The sequence below is a fragment of the Eschrichtius robustus genome, chromosome 13 (genome assembly GCF_028021215.1).
Source record: "Eschrichtius robustus isolate mEscRob2 chromosome 13, mEscRob2.pri, whole genome shotgun sequence".
NCBI lineage: Eukaryota > Metazoa > Chordata > Mammalia > Artiodactyla > Eschrichtiidae > Eschrichtius > Eschrichtius robustus.
This window is the reverse complement of record NC_090836.1, coordinates 51,973,319-51,991,574: the sequence shown is the minus strand read 5'-3', so window position 1 is coordinate 51,991,574 and position 18,256 is coordinate 51,973,319. Positions and strand designations below refer to the sequence as shown.

The following is an 18,256-nucleotide window of genomic DNA, read 5'->3' as shown; positions in this document are numbered from 1 at the left end:
CATTATATATAAAGAGATTTGAAACTTAATGAATTCCAAGAACCTTTAGTTTTAGTTAAAGAGCTAGGTAGGGTCCGGTTTGGATTTTATCCTTTAGGTGATAGGAAATGAGGTTTAAAAAAAATAATTAATTAATTAATTAATTAATTAATTAATTTTTGTCTGCGTTGGGTCTTCGTTGCTGTGTGGGCTTTCCCCAGTGGCGGTGAGGGGGCTCCGGGCAAGCAGGCTTCAGGAGTTGTGGCACGCGGGCTCTAGAGCGCAGGCTCAGTAGTTGTGGAGCACGGGCTTAGCTGCTCCGCGGCATGTGGGATCTTCCCGGACCAGGGCTCGGACCCGTGTCCCCTGCATTGGCAGGCGGATTCTTAACCACTGCACCACCAGGGAAGTCCCGGAAATGAGTTTTAAGCAAGGAGGTATTTGCTCTTAAAAACTGACTCTGGGAGCAGTGTACTAAATGGATTAGAAGAGGATAAATGATGGAACAAAGAGATGAGTTAGATGTATTTTTCAACAGTTCACTTAAAAGATGCTCAAGTATTAAAATACTGTACTGACAGGAAAGGAAAAGATAGATACAAGTGACATTTAAGAGGTAGTAGAATGAATAGAACTTGTGGTAAGTCTCAGGTTTTGACTTGGGTTAATTAATGGTTGCACCTATAAGGGAGTATAATAAATAAAAGCATCGGGCTTCTAGGAAATATGTTTAGTCATAGACATGCTGAGTTTGAGTTATCTGTAATATTGTTTAGGCAGAAATGTCCATCTAATAGTTATATTTTGGAGGGAAACTCAGGAGGGAGAAGTATGGTGGAGATAGATCTGGGATTTGTCACTTTTAAGCAGATGTCAACTTCTCAAAGGTAAAGGGGCTACAAAGAGCCTAGGGAACAGGGAGTCAAGAATGACCTTACCAAAAACAATTTCTATGGGGTGGTATGATGGTCACAGTGATGATATAACAGCAGTTGATACTTACACATTGCTTGTTATGTGCCAAGCACTTCTTAAGCATGTTATCTTCATTTAACAGATAAACTAAAAAGTTTCTTACCCAAGGTCACACAACTTACAAGTAACAGAACTAGGATTTGAATCCAAGCAGTCAAGTTGCAAAATCTAAGCTTTAACTACTATGCTAAGCTGCAGACATGAGGGCTATTGAATGGGACATGAGAAAGTAGGGAGAAAGGACAGACCACCCTTTTCAAGGTCAAGGGTCCTCCTCACTCCATCTCCCTCCCACCCCATTAAAAAAAAACAGAGTTGACCATGTATATATGTGGAAAGGAAGACAGTGAAGAGGTGAGGTTAAAGATATAGAACAAAGAAGAGACAATTAATGGAACAAGTCTCAGGGAAGGTAAGAGAGGTCTCAGGAAGACAGTGGCATAATTATGATGATATAGATACTTTTGGTATGGTATTCAATGAATGTAAGAGGGATCATAAAGTATATTATATCTTGCTATTAAGAATTGCCTTACGAACAGTTAGTAATACTTTGGTCAAGAACTTGTTTTTAATTTCTTTTAAAAACAGTTACTGAAAGCTTTCTCTTGGGCAAGGTATATAATGCTTAGAAAAGCCCTGGGCAATTACTGAAGAATTACACAAAATACCTTAATCATATACCAAAACTATTTAAAAATATATGTATTCATTCATATATGCATAATAAATATGTATGTGTGTATGTATATTGGCGTGTGTGTGTCAGTCAATGATTCAGTTTATATTCAAAACAAAATCTCTCTAAATAGGACTTCCCTGGTGGCACAGTGGTTAAGAATCTGCCTGCCAATGCAGGGGACATGGGTTCGAGCCCTAATCTGGGGAGATCCCACATGCCGTGGAGCAACTAAGCCCGTGCGCCACAACTACTGAGTCCGTGTGCTGCAACTACAGAAGCCTGCGCACCTAGAGCCCACGCTCCGCAACAACAGAAGCCACGGCAATGAGAAGCCCGTGCATCGCAACGAAGAGTAGCCCCCACCTTGCCGCAACTAGAGGAGGCCTGCGCACAGCAATGAAGACCTAAAGCAGCCAAAAATAAATAAATAAATAAATTTATATATTAAAAAAATCTAAATGAAGACATATTTTTAATTATACATGGGACTTGATTATAAAGCAAAGAGTGATTTTTCCAGTGAACACTTCAAATTAAAATGAACATCATTTTTGACTTAATTACTTTAGGAGACTATATGTTTGTTTCATTGATATTGTCACTGCTCAAAATATTTAGGTACTTCTCTTTTTAGAGTTGGCAGACGTATGAAAAAGCATTGCTGTCTAGCACCCAGGAGGTGTCAGTATGTGTTTACTGAGTGAATGAACAATGTGGTTTTTACTGTGGTAAAATACGATTTCTTTTTTTTTTTTTTTAATATCTTTATTGGAGTATAATTGCTTTACAATGGTGTGTTAGTTTTTGCTTTATAACAAAGTGAATCAGCTACACACATATATATATCTCCATATCTCTTCCCTCTTGCGTCTCCCTCCCTCCTAACCTCCCTATCCCACCCCTCTCTCTAGGTGACCACAAAGCACTGAGCTGATCTCCCTGTGCTGTGTGGCTTCTTCCCACTAGCTATCGGTTTTACATTTGGGAGTGTATATAGGACCATCCACCTCACTACAAATAACTCAATTTCGTTTCTTTATATGGCTGCGAAATATTCCATTGCATATATGTGCCACATCTTCTTTATCCATTCATCTGTTGATGGACACTTAGGTTGCTTCCATGTCCTGGTTATTGTAAATAGTGCTAGAATGAACACTGTGGTACATGACTCTTTTTGAATTATGGTTTTCTCAGGGTATATGGCCAGCAGTGGGATTACTGGGTCATATGGTAGTTCTATTTTTAGTTTTTTAAGGAACCTCCATACTGTTCTCCATAGTGGCTGTATCAATTTACATTCCCACCAAGAGTGCAAGAGGGTTCCCTTTTCTCCACACCCTCTCCAGCATTTATTGTTTGTAGATTTTTTGATGATGGCCATTCTGACCGGTGTGAGGTGATAACTCACTGTAGTTTTGATTTGTATTTCTCTAATGATTAATGATGTTGAGCATCCTTTCATGTGTTTGTTGGCAATCTGTATATCTTCTTTGGAGAAATGTCTATTTAGGTCTTCTGCCCATTTTTGGATTGGGTTGTTTGTTTTTTTGATATTGAACTGCATGAGATTCATCCTTTGTCAGTTGCTTCATTTGCAAATATTCTCTCCCATTCTGAGGGTTGTATTTTCATCTTGTTTATGGTTTCGTTTGCTGTGCAGAAGCTTTTAAGTTTCATTAGGTCCCATTTGTTTATTTTTGTTTTTATTTCCATTTCTCTAGGAGTGGGTCAAAAAGGATCTTGCTGTGATTTATGTCATAGAGCGTTCTGCCTATGTTTTCCTCTAAGAGTTTTTATAGTGTCTGGCCTTATATTTAGGTCTTTAATCCATTTTGAGTTTATTTTTGTGTATGGTGTTAGGGAGTGTTCTAATTTCATTCTTTTACATGTAGCTGTCCCGTTTTCCCGGCACCACTTATTGAAGAGGCTGCCTTTTCTCCACTGTGTAGTCTTGCCTCCTTTATCAAAAATAAGGTGACCATATGTGCGTGGGTTTACCTCTGGGCTTTCTATCCTGTTCCATTGATCTATATTTCTGTTTTTGTGCCAGACCCGTACTGTCTTGATTACTGTAGCTTTGTAGTATAGTGTGAAGTCTGAGATCCTGATTCCTCCAGCTCCGTTTTTCTTTCTCAAGATTGCTTTGGCTATTCACGGTCTTTTGTGTTTCCATACAAATTGTGAAATTTTTTGTTCTACTTCTGTGAAAAATGCCCTTGGTAGTTTGATAGGGATTGCACTGAATCTGTAGATTGCTTTGGGTAGTACAGTCATTTTCACAATGTTGATTCTTCCCATCCAAGAACATGGTATATCTCTCCATCTGTTTGTATCATCTTTAATTTGTTTCATCAGTGTCTTATAGTTTTCTGCATACAGGTCTTTTGTCTCCGTAGGTAGGTTTATTCCTAGGTATTTTATTCTTTTTATTGCAATGGTAAATGGGAGTGTTTCCTTAACTTCACTTTCACATTTTTCATCATTAGTGTATAGGAATGCAAGAGATTTCTGTGCATTAATTTTGTATCCTGCTACTTTACCAAATTCATTGATTAGCTCTAGTAGTTTTCTGGTAGCATCTTTAGGATTCTCTATGTATAGTATCATGTCATCTGCAAACAGTGACAGCTTTACTTCTTTTCCGATTTGTATTCCTTTTCTTTCTTTTTCTTCTCTGATTGCTGTGGCTAACACTTCCAAAACAATGTTGAATCATAGTGGTGAGAGTGGGCAACCTTGTCTTGTTCCTGATCTTAGTGGAAATGGTTTCAGTTTTTCACCATTGAGGGCGATGTTGGCTGTGGGTTTGTCATATATGGCCTTTATTATGTTGAGGTAAGTTCCCTCTATGCCTGTTTTCTGGAGGGTTTTTTATCATAAATGGGTGCTGAATTTTGTCGAAAGCTTTCTCTGCATCTACTGAGATGATCATATGGTTTTTCTCCTTCAATTTGTTAATATGGTGTATCACATTGATTGATTTGCGTATACTGAAGAATCCTTGCATTCCTGGGATAAACCTCACTTGATCATGGTGTATGACCCTTTTAATGTGCTGTTGGATTCTGTTTGCTAGTATTTTGTTGAGGATTTTTGCATCTATGTTCATCAGTGATATTGGCCTGTAGTTTTCTTTCTTTGTGACATCTTTGTCTGGTTTTGGTATCAGGGTGATGGTGGCTTCGTAGAATGAGTTTGGGAGTGTTCCTCCCTCTGATGTAGGGATTTTTGTGGTGGAAAAATGTGGTAACAAGCATGAGCTATAATGTTATAGTTGTACCTCTGGTAAGTCACTGCTATTTTTATGACCAGATGAACCAAACGTAAGTCATAATGAATAATATACTCAGTCAAATGAAATCAAGACCCAACTCAAGTGTCACCTCCTTGGTGAAGCCTCACTTATTTCCCAATGGCTCTCTTTTCTTTGCTTTCAAAACATTTGGCTGATCATGCTTTCTATCATATCACATATTACATCTTATTTATTTATATGGCTATCTCATTCACTACAGCACGACATTCGAGAGGATAGGCACAGTCTTGTTCAACTCTGTACCACCAGTGTCTAGAACAACGCTTGGCACGGAGTAGGTCTCAATGGAAGTTTACTGGATTAGCTAAATAAGAAAATTAGTTTAGTTGCTCTTAATTCCTTTGACCTTTTCTCTCTACATCCCTAGATGAACCCAATCATTTTATTGTATGAACCCATCTAGTTTATGCACCATGTAGCTAAACACTGTTAGAGAAACTCTCAAGTGAATAAATTTATACCATTCTAAATTGATGGTCTCCAATCCTAAATGAGATCTCAACATTGCTGAGCAATATTATTCTTTCATTCTTAGCTTATGATCTGGTCTCGTACTTTTAGGATAACGGACGTCATTACAAAATCTAGAAACTACTTGCGTCCATAATCCATTTCTTTTTTTCCTGTTGCAACAGTAGTGTCTTTCCTCCATTCAAATGTTATACGCAAATGTTATATTCAAATGTTATATTGTAAGGCTTAGTCCTGGGATCTCTTTTTCACAGATGGCCTCACTTCACAGATGCAATCATTTCCCTGATTTTAAATACCATCTACAGTCATATTTTTATTTCCAACCTAGGCCTCTGGTCTATATTCCATACTAGAATATCCAACTGCCTATGATATATCCACTTGGATGTTTCATTGGCATGACAAACTGAACATGCCTAAAATTAACTCATAATCTTCTCCTTACCCCAAACCTACTTCTTCTGTGTCTCTCCTCCCACTGTTACCATTATGTTAACATTATGATGTACAAGCCAAAAACCAGACACACACTTGTGATTTCCTTCACTTTTCATTAATTTGAATGCCTTCTACAATACATGCCAGACACTGTTTGAGGTAATGGTGCTATGGCAGTGACTAAAACAAAACCCCTGTGCTCATGGAGCATGAGTTGGGAGTAGAGGGAGGCAAACAGATAAACAAAAAACTCAAATAAATATATATATATATATATATATATATATATATATATATATATATATATAGCATATATCAGGTGGTCATGGAACGGGAGAGGGCAGTTACCATTGTATACAGTGAGTAGGGAAGGATCTGACTGATAATAGAGACCTAAAGGAAGTGAGAAAGTAAGGATATAAACATTTGGAGAAAGAACATTCCAAGTATAGGAAATTATAAGTTCAGAGACCCCAAGGCAGGAACATTCGTGCAATATGTGAGGGGGCTCCTGAGGATGGAGCAGAGTGAGCATGGAGGAAAGTGGTAGAAAATAAGATAGAAGCCAGATCATACACGGCCTTATATTCTCTTTTAAGAACTCTAGCTTCCGTTGAGTGAAATGAGAAGGCATTTAGTGAGATGGACAAAGGGTAACAGGAAATGCCTTAAGTTTAAAAACATCGCTCCGGCTGTTCTTGTGAGGACAGACCATAGGAGTTAAGGGTATAAGCAGAGAAATCAGCTAGAAGATAATTGCAATAAACCAGATGAGATGATAGCAGCCTGGAACCTTCAATGCCTTTTAATACATTACAATCCATATTCCCCCTACATGATCTGGCTTTTGCTTATTTCTCTGAACTCATTTTATCCCACCCCCATTTAAATATTATCCCACAGGTTACTTATCTTTGGTTCCTCAAACTTGCCCACCTTAGGGGCTTTGCACATGCTGTTGCTCCATCTGACTTCAACTCTCACCTGCCTAACACCTGTTCTTTGGTCATAGCTCAAAGGTTACTTCCGGGGAATATGGTATCCAGTATAAATTAGGTGCTCTCCCAGCTCTTGTTATACTCAGAGCACTCTCCATGATTTTTTCTTTTCATGATGCTTAAAATATTCACAATTTATTTAATGTTTATCTCCCCTACTAGACTACGATCCGTGGAAATAGTACTGGTTTTGCTCACCATGGTATAGTTACTGCCTATCAGAGTGAAAGGCACTTAGTGGGCCCTTGATGAATATGTGCTGAGTAAATGAATGGATGACTTGTCAAGTATATTTATTATTTGAAAAAAATTATCCAGCTTGATCACCTATAATATTCTGCAGATAATGCTCTGAATAACATCAGGTTTTTGAAAAATCAACTTTGTCATCAAAGGAAGAGAAATGTCCATCAGTGAAATTCAGAAGAATGAAAGCAATTCCAAAAGGAGTTCTTAAACTATTTCGAACACACCATCAAATGAGTACCTGTGTACATAACCTCCCAGGGAAACCGTTTGAATCATGCAAAGTGAAAACACTAATGAAGTTGATCACTGGTAACAAGCATCACCACAAACTATTTTTACTCACAAACTAAAATAGAAAGATGATCTTAAGGGTGATATTAGAAGAAAAAAATCTAATAGACGAGGGCCCTTTAGTAATTAAAACAGCATAGCCGCAACTGACCAGAATTTAAATATATACGTCAGAACAAATAGGCAAAAGACAACAAACAAGGCTTTAAGAGAAATTTAGCATGGCTTTCTCCTTTGAAAGGCTCTATCAGTCCAATATCTTATATTTTCTAGTGACACTATTCAATAATACCAATTCATAAAATTTAGAACGTAACCCTGATATACTTAAGAATATTCCAATCATAATGTGTTGAATGATATGCATACCTTTATTAAAGGAAGAAAATGTATTTTAGAAAAGATTTTGACATCAAGAAAATGAACTGTTTTTGAATTTCAGGTAACAGAAGTAAATCTGGAACCGCTTTTTCTTTTCTTCTGTTTTTTTAGAGGGGGCAAATTTGCAGTTACAAATTTATATATTATAAATTATATATAAATATATATAAATTATTATATATTAAAGATTGACATTTCTCATGTTTTCAATTACAAATACTTTGAGTAGTTATTAAAATCAATACAAGATACTTCAGTCTGATTATATTAAAAACTGCTGCCATAAATGTTAGCACTGCAAGTAATTCTACCTAATGAATATAATGTAAAACAATTCTGTATTAAAATCAGATGTAATTATTTACAGCTCCTTGAAATAAGCCTTTCCCCTGTAACCTGTACTCTTGTCATTTCCTATTATAGAATTAGGGACTGACAAAACATTAGAAAGTTTATATTAACAGAAATAGAAGCATTAATCCTAGAGAAATTTGTATACTAATTTGGAAGAATGTGAAGAACAGACAAGTAAGACTGTTGGTTAAGAAAGGCATATTTTCATGACTAGAAATCATTTTAGCCAAGTTACACAGGTACAAGGCATTCTTACAGAGATACCGTTTCTGCTCCAGTTATGAAAACTAAATACTTACAGAACTTTGCTATATATACTCTTTCCACAAATAAGCTGCCTGAGAATTCAGGTTCTCTTTTCCCAGCCCCCTTTCTTTTTCTAAAGGGAAGGGATACTTCTCCCTTTCCCTGCAAACAAGGGAGAAGTAGAAACATTGGTATCTGTGATGGGAAAGTGAATGGTTCTAATACAAGTAAGGCTGTTTCCATTTCTTTACCTTTATCAAATTGGAAAGATCTGATTGAGCTGTCATTTGATAGATAACTAAACATATTTTTGATGCTAGTTTGCCATGTAATTTTTGGCACATAGTATGGAAGGAACTCAAATAATTGAGTTTAATTGCTTGGATAGATAAAAATCTGCCCTAGGAATATTATTTGAATTTTTAATCAGCCACATTCTCAGTTTACCGCAAGTCATCATTTTCTTTAAAATCCTAAACTGTTTTTTAAAATTCTATGTCTTAGGGATTAGGTGTTTCTTTTTGTGATTGAAACTATGTTCATTTATTCAGCTGTAAGTTTGGTTAATCTGAATAAAATTACAAAGCTTCATGTTAAAGTGGGTTTCCAAGAATTTGTTCCAATAAATGCAAAACAAGAGTCTCAGGTAAGTGTAGAAAAGCATTACACTTAGTCACATTCAAAGCTATAAAGTACTAGAACACAGAAATAATAGCTTTAGTAATGACTTTTTCACTGTTTTACATTATAATGAGAATCTAGTTTCCTAAAAGAATATTATTTCTGTGTAGTATTACTCATCCTCTTTAATTAAGTCTTATAAAAAAACTTTCAACTTTCTATATTCTTCTAAATTTACACAAAGATTTTTTCCCTAACCCAACAGATCACAGGAAGAAGCTGACCTTAAAAGTGCCTGGAATTTCAACTGACTGCATTGTATGACAGGGATAATGAACAGGTCCTTGATTACTATCAGTTTTTTCAGTGACTTCCTAGAGTCTATTTAAGGAGCCCTGTTACTTCCAAGTAAAGAGTTTGAAAACAACTATCTCACGCCATGCAGCTTTCCAGTGGAAAAGACCATATCACTCCCCTGCTTCAAATCCATCTGAAGAGTTGCTTCTTTCAGGAGGCCAATCATGAGCCTCCTAGGCCTTGACAATGAAAAAGACAAGGGTTGGAGTGCTCCTGAAATCTACTAATCAACTAATGCTAATTAAAATTACCTCCAATAATGCAAATTTCAAAAACTAGACATTCTCTCAATGGAGTAGTAATACATTTAGGGCCCTAGAAAACTACTTTGTTAACTTATTTGTACCACTGGGACACGGTGGTATATGCCTGTAATCATAACTACTCAGGAGGCTGAGGCCAGAGATAACCTGAACTCAAAAATTTTAAATTTCCTGCAGATTGATTATTCATGAACAGTTCTATGTTGTTATATCCCTTGCCTATCAGTATGCCTAGGAGAGCTAAATTAACACAGCTCAGAAATGGAGATGATAAATACCATTATTGTAATACTACTAAGCAAAAAAGAATTAAAAGTACATTCAAGTCTTTCTTCATTCACTAGGTCCTGACAAAGTGGAATAAGACTTGTAGGAAAGGAGAACAAATAAATACACGGACTATGGATGGTAGAATTTTCCCGAAGTCATTCTGCTTGACTCCTTCAATTTAAAAAGATAAAATAATATCATAATCTAATACCTATTCATTTACAATGTGCCAGTCACTATCCTAAGAGCTTTATATTCATCAACTCACTTAATCCCCACAAAACTCCTAAGATATGGCTACTATTATTTTCCTCACCTGAGGAGAAAAATGAGTTGTAGAAATAACTTATACAGGGCAGCACAGGTGATCAGTAGTAGAGACATTTTCAATCCAGATAGTGTAACTCCACAGTCTGTGCTTCTAACTTATATTGCTAATTTTTAATGTGTTGTTTTCTTTTCTCTAGCCAGAATATGGTTTTTAAACTGTTCCTCAGAGTCCTGGGATCCCATGAGAATGCTTCTGGGGCCACTAAATAGAAGAAAGCAGATGGGACTCTGGGCACTTCACCCAACCAAAGCAACTTCACTACATCTGTTTAAATATTGAGGATATAATTAAACTTTTCACAGTAATAATTAAAAAAAGATTTTCATGCTAAAAAGTAAAACATTTGAAAAATCACAATATCAAGACTATACTCTTCATAAGTCAGGATCTATGTCTAAAAGTATCTCACATGTTTGCCATTCAGTAAATATTAACTTGACAAATTGAAACTGTATGGCAGTACTATACTCATCAGAAAAATTTAATACTCAATTGTACCATTAAATCAGAGAAAATCTTGAATATCAATATAATTAAATTGAATAATAACAATAATGATATTAAGTCACACTCAGATTGGTGCTTCTTAAGTTTTTAATCACAAGCGATCAAACAATTTCATCATCTCAAGGCTACTGATGGGTTAAACATAACCCATTCTCACAAAGAAAAAATAGGTATGCTTTCACATCCATATTGTTAACAATATATCAATAATTACACTGCCTGATGTACTAATACCCACTCATATTTTTAGAATTATTGAATTAATAAAAGGAATTATGTTAAAATATAAATTATCAGTAGAAGTTTCATTTTATAATATTTTCTGAAGTTCATGAATTATCTGAAGTTTCACAGAAGTCACGAAGAAACTTGAAAAAAAAAGCATAACTGAGGAAATGGTATCTAAAAAAATTATTTAAAAAAATCTACTCTATTAACTATCTTTTACCCTTTTCATCTGTGGACCTAAGAACTTACATGGTGTTCATGAAACAGAATAACATAGGCTACTGCCACCATTTTATATTCCCTCCTATGGTGAATTTTCAACTTGAGAGCTGACATCTAAAGCAATTAAAAACCACAGATGCTTTAAGAAAATAAAACTGAAGTACTAGCTTTTCTAATTCTGGATTTGGATTAAAAGTCAAAAGCAGCAAAAATTAAAACTAATTTTTTCTCTTCTCCAACTTGATTGGAGAGTTTTATTTTAGAAAAAGTACAGTTTCCAACAAGATACAGACATAAAATAATATCCACTGCTTAAAATACTTCGCTAAAATTTTCATGAAAATTTTTTCTTACTTTATGATATTATCAGAAAATTACAAACTATCACCCTAACAAACCTCACCCTCACGGCTATATCTCAGTTGAAATGAAACATGTAAAGGTGAAATATATTAAAAGAGAAGGTCAGCATTAGACATACCTATTGTAATAAAAGTGCTTTGAACAGAAGCAAAAACTAATAAATGAAGTTTCTTATACCTTAAACAGACACAAAACAGTTCAACAAATGCCAAATCTAGCTCAACATAGCTGATTAGAAGATTTCATTTTAATACTTGTTTTTGAGAAATTGAGTTAATCATATGGAGACAACACTAAATAGACTATAACAAAGGCACAGGAAACTAGAATGTAATATTGCCCTAGAAGGAATTTAGTTTGAATGTAAGCTAGAGACTACCATGAATGATTAGCAAAAACATTAACTCTTGTTCTAACAGACTCAAATTTTTTATGCTTATGCTATTAAAACTTTTTGAAAATCCTAGTCTTAATCCTTATGAAAAAGCACCAAGATTGGTTTTCCATACTACAATGTTAAAAAACAAAACAAAACCCAAAAGACCTCAAGAGTATCAAGCCTCCAGAACCAAAGTGATTTTGGTAGTGCAAGGATAAGCAGCTGTATAACAATTAATATGATTGGTGATATGAGAAAGGGTTTTCTGATACTGATGTAACCACCGATTATATAAAACATTTTCCAGAGGTGGTGCTGAAGATGATTTTTCAGTGATTAGGCAGGGTAGTCCAACAGATATACAAACAAAATTACAATATGTCTGCCCTGTTCCTACTCTGAAAGCTCGGCACCCATGCACTTTACTTTGTTATCTAAATAACTGCCAGGATGACAATATGTTTTGGCTTGCTCTTCTCAGATGAGTTCCCTTTCTCCTCTTCCAGAAAACAAAGATATAATATTTTAAAATTTAATTGTCTAACTAGTGCTAGGAACCTAGAAAAAAATTTTGGATAAAGTAATTCACATTAAAGTATAAGCAGTATTACTCATCAAAGAAAGTTTAAAGGAATAGTTTATTAACCTACACAGTATCTGCTTCAGCAGATAGGCTATTTCCTGAGTGGCTCAACTCTAAACCAAGATATCAGGAATTAATCAACTATACATCCCAGTGCATGTCTCAGAAAAGTTGCCAACTCCTGGTCAAGAGTTATGACAGTTAAATTTCTAATTTTTCAAGAATGCTATAAAGACAATGGTTCATTTAGGAAACAACTGGATTAATGACTATGTACAAAGGATTTATTTTGAATTTTGGATGATAAAGAGTCCTATACTTTTCTCAGATAGTCAAGATTTGCAATAATGTCCTTATCAATCCATATATGTATTTAATTTATATCTTTGGAGGGTGCCCCTTGGGCATAGGAGATTCAGTATTAAAATATAGAGAACAGAATACTGCAGATTTAAAAATAAAAATTCAGAATTGCACACACACACACACACACACACAAAAGAAAGAAAAAAAAAGGACTTCCAAAAGAAGGTTAAAATTCAAATATCAAAATAGTATACCATTATTTTGGGCTTTTTGAAATACAGAATTTTATTTGTAAAAGGGGAATAAAATAACCAGCTCAAATTTTATGCACAGTAACAGTGATATTAAAGTATACACGGATCTTGTTACTTCACAATCAATCAAAGACATAAATATTTCACAGGTAAAACTGGAAGAAGGTACAGACAGAGCAGGAAGAAAAGGGAAGCTCTATGGAGAGACAAAGGGAAAAAAAGGGCAGTGATCTGTTATATCCCCAAATTGAAAGAGTATTAAGGGAAAGTGATTTGTTAAAAGTATGTATACAAAAGGTTCATAAAATTTTCTTATTTTTACAAATCTTAATTTCACACTAAGGTAAAAAAAAAAGATTTAAAATTAATTTTATTTAGAGTTAGAACACTGGTGACCATAAAATAATCATTCTCTGAAATTCCCACCAATGTCTAAAAAAGGCAAGAGACTTCATATAAAGGAGAGATCTCACTCGCTTTTTTTTTCTTCTCAGAGAACCTAGGTTTTCTGTTTGGAATTATATTTTTTGCATGAACTTATATTTAATCTTCTACTATATGATAATCAATCACATGCCACCTGAGAATCATGATAAGATATTCTTAGAATGAATGATTCAAATGTGTATGCTTAAATCTTCCATGAAAACACGAACTCTCCAAACACATATAATACTCATATTCTGACATGTAAAACCCAACTCTATTTCTCTTGTATTATTGATTACCATAAAACACGAGTTTCACTTTGTTTGGAAAGACCTACCTGAATAGCTGAGTTCATGAAACACGTATTTCCCAAGTTACTTAGGCCACAGAGGCCGGGCTGTTCATTGTTTCTTCCAGGTTCTGAATAATCATAGTTCTTATAAGCAGTATATGATGGGAGACAGTAATTTGAGTTTTTCACACTGGAAGAAAACAAAAAATCCTTCTCATAATGCAGCCAATTGTCATCATATAGTTATAATGAACAGAGTACTTTAAACCTATTTGAGATATGCGGTCAGTCATTAATTTTTTTATAAAGCACTTAACTCGGGTACTTTTAACACGAACCTAAGTCAAAATAACCCCCTTAATTAATATACTCCTCATTCAATCAACAAAATCATGGCATCATGTACCACACCAACCAATACAAACCACATTATGTCTTTCTACCCTTGATTAACTGGAGCAGCTTCACAGCTTGCTCCATTCTTCACGGCTCCATCAAATGTAAAACATTCAGATTTTAAACACCACCCGCAGCAATAAATCATCTCACTGATGTCCCTTTTACATCCTGCTACTGTAATAGAGTGAGAACAGTAGAAGCTGCAAGAGTTGTGCTTTAGTTACAGGTGAGAGCAGAGATTTCCAGGGCCTTTGTGACATCACTGTTCTGATGCACCGAAGATTCTATTTATAGTATTCTACGCTAGACCAGCAAAATCTGGTATTCAAATGCAGAAAACAGCCTGGGGTGATCAGCAATGCAAAAATGAAATGATTTGAAGCAAGTGCACACTTCAGTATTATTATTATGGGAAGAATCTTCTAGTTCGTTAGATTAATGCAGTTTATTTAACTAGGTAAATACCACCTCAGGATAATTTGTACTATGAGTGCAATAAACATTAATCTTAAAAAAAACCTACATAACATTCAACCTTAGAGAATCAGGGTAATTTTACAAAGAACTAATAAGAGAAGTCAGTAAGTTAGATCCCTCTTTCTTTTTACATGTAACTAAAAAAAATTTTGTGGAAAAGGATAGATTCTTCCTTAATTTTTAATAGGTTATCTTATAAGATATTTATGATGGATGCTTTGGATATAATTCAAAAGCATACTTTCAATCATTATTTTTTTTATTCACTAGAACAAACCTGAACATGACTCAAGGTTATTTGCTAAAAGCAAATAATGATGTAAATTAATGAATACAGGGTTACAAATAAACATGGTAAATCAGTAACTCTGACAATCTCAATTGGCTATAATTTATTCCTGGTATTATTTTTTTTTTAAGTTTTTACTTATAATTTCAAATACTTTCTATTGTAGCTTCTATACTCTCACTTTATAACAGTTTATATGAACTGTACTACTGCTTGTTCTAACAAAGCCTTTAGTAAACATAAACACCCTAACAAACCAACAGGTAAAACACACAAAACCATATCAACCAAAATTTACACACACAATGCTATCCCACTAATATTTTTGTAGTTTTAAGAAAACACCCCCCTTCATCACAAATAAAAGATCAACTCTCAGACTGAAAAACCAACTACCCCAAAGTTAAACAAAAAGAGCAGGCTCCAAAGAAGTGCAACCTTGATCAATTCATAGACTTGTAGCTATTTACTTGTTTTAAACTTAAAGAAAAGAAAAAAACGGGTTCAAGCGTCTTTTGGATTTTGCAGATCACTAGCCTAATAATTCATATTTTATTTTATATTAGCAGTAACAAAGTTCAAGGCACGAGCGTTGGTGGTATAGTGGTGAGCATAGCTGCCTTCCAAAGTTCAAGGCACCTATCAGCAATTCCATATATAGTCACTGAGTGACTGGATACTTGAATCTAACTTTGAGGACATGTAACAAAAAACTGAATCCTGGTTTTCCTTTTACCCCTTTAAGAAGTGCTTAAAATCAAGGTCTGCTATATATTACACAAATGCAAGGCCTATATTTTCAACATGTTAAAAAAAAAAACCCCATATATATCAGCTGTAAAATTATAATAAAACTTAAGTCAGAGTACAAAGGGAAAGTATGCCCAAATACATGCTCATGCATACACACACACCCACACCCACACCAACACCCACACAAGTGATCTGAATCCTTAAAGGATATCTACATTTTAGTTTAAGTGACAGGATAAGTATAAACCTTGGCCAAAGATTAAGATGGTAGTCTACATGCTCAATGATAATAAAGAAAACAAATTAAAAATATTTTAATACTATCTTCATTGGTCACTTATAATCCACATCTTATGTGTTCTTTATATCAAATAAACTCTGTCGGGGAAAATAGCAAAACCAACAGCTCTTTAAACACTTCGACAAAGTACATGGAAACCTAAACCCGAAAGACAGCCTCTATATCTTTCATGACTACTGCTGCTATTTTTTTTTTCTAAAGGTTGTAAGCTAGTCCTTATCCCATAAGGTTATGTCACTTTGCAAAAACAAATAAATTTGCCAGTAATCTTAATGGGAATTTTAATGCTATGCTAGATTAATTCATCTTAAATGAATATACATTTAAAAATATAACATTTTTTAGTAAAATCAAGCCCTTATCTTTCTATAAATATTGGAAACTGACTTTTTAAAATTTAATTTTATTTATTTTTTATACAGCAAGTTCTTATTAGTTATCTATTTTATACATATTAGTGTATATATGTCAATCCCAATCTCCCAGTTCATCCCACCCCCCTCTCCACTTTCCCCCCTTGTTGTCCATACATTTGTTCTCTACGTCTGTGTGTCTATTTCTGCCTTGCAAACTGGTTCATCTGTACCATTTTTCTCGATTCCACACATATGCGTTAATATACGATATTTGTTTTTCTCTTTCTGACTTACTTCACTCTGTATCACAGTCTCTAGGTCCATCCACATCTCTACAAATGACCCAATTTCGTTCCTTTTTATGGCTGAGTAATACTCCATTGTACATATGTACCACATCTTCTTTATCCACTCATCTGTCAATGGGCATTTAGGTTGCTTTCATGACCTGGCTATTGTAAATAGTGCTGCAATGAACATTGGGGTGCATGTATCTTTTTGAATTATGGTTTTCTCTGGGTATATGCCCAGTAGTGGGATTGCTGGGTCATATGGTAATTCTATTTTTAGTTTTTGAAGGAACCTCCATACTGTTCTCCATAGTGGCTGTATAAATTTACATTCCCAACAGTGCAAGAGGGTTCCCTTTTCTCCACACCCTCTCCAGCACTTATTGTTTGTAGATTTTCTGATGATGCCCAGTCTAACCAGTATGAGGTGATACGTCATTGTAGTTTTGATTTGCATTTCTCTAGTAATTAGTGCTGTTGAGCAGCTTTTCATGTGCCTCTTGGCCATGTGAATGTCTCATTTGGAGAGATGTCTATTTAGGTCTTCTGCCCATTTTTTTGATTGGGTTGTTTGTTTTTTGATATTGAGCTGCATGAACTGCTTGTATATTTTGGAGCTTAATCCTTTGTCCATTGATTTGTTTGCAAATATTTTCTCCCATCCTGAGGGTTGTCTTTTCCTCTTGCTTACAGTTCCCTTTGCTGGGCAAAAAGCTTTTAAGTTTCATTAGGTCCCATTTGTTTATTTTTGTTTTTATTTCCATTACTCTAGGAGGTGGGTCAAAAAAGATCTTGCTGTGATTTATGTCAAAGAGTGTTCCTCCTATGTTTTCCTCTAAGAGTTTTATAGTGTCTGGTCTTACATTTAGGTCTTTAATCCATTTTGAGTTTATTTTTGTGTATGGTATTAGGGAGGTTCTAATTTCATTCATTTACATGTAGCTGTCCAGTTTTCCCAGCACCACTTATTGAAGAGACTGCCTTTTCTCCACTGTATATCCTTGCCTCCTTTATCAAAGATAAGGTGACCATATGTGCATGGGTTTATCTCTGGGCTTTCTATCCTGTTCCACTGATCTATATTTCTGTTTCTGTGCCAGTACCATACTGTCTTGATTATTGTAGCTTTGTAGTATAGTCTGAAGTCAGGGAGCCTGATTCTTCCAGCTCTGCTTTTTTCCCCTCAGGATTTGCTTTGGCTATTTGGGGTCTTTTGTGTCTCCATACAAATTTTAAGATCTTTTGTTCTAGTTCCGTAAAAAATGCCATTGGTAGTTTGATAGGGATTGCAATGCATCTGTAGATTGCTGTGGGTAGTATAGTGATTTCCACAACACTGATTCTTCTAAGCCAAGAACATGGTATATCTCTCCATCTGTTTGTGTCATCTTCGATTTCTTTCATCAGTGTCTTATAATTTTCTGAGTACAGGTTTTTACCTGCATAGGTAGGTTTATTCGTAGGTATTTTATTCTTTTTGTTGCAACGGTGAATGGGAGTGTTTCCTTAATTTTTCTTTCTGATCTTTTGTTGTTAGTGTACAGGAATGTAAGATTTCTGTGCATTAATTTTGTATCCTGCAACTTTACCAAATTCACTG

At 34.9% G+C, this 18,256-nt stretch overlaps 1 protein-coding gene across 2 annotated transcripts in view; it reads right to left on the bottom strand.

The window, feature by feature from the left end:
- The window catches only part of USP15 (ubiquitin specific peptidase 15), a 119,203-nt gene that overhangs the window by 32,623 nt on the left and 68,324 nt on the right, over positions 1–18,256 (bottom strand). For both annotated transcript variants that reach the window (XM_068560660.1, XM_068560661.1), the window contains one exon: positions 13,837–13,981. In XM_068560660.1, the coding sequence (XP_068416761.1) occupies positions 13,837–13,981 (145 nt within the window). The remainder of the gene's footprint in view (positions 1–13,836; positions 13,982–18,256) is intronic.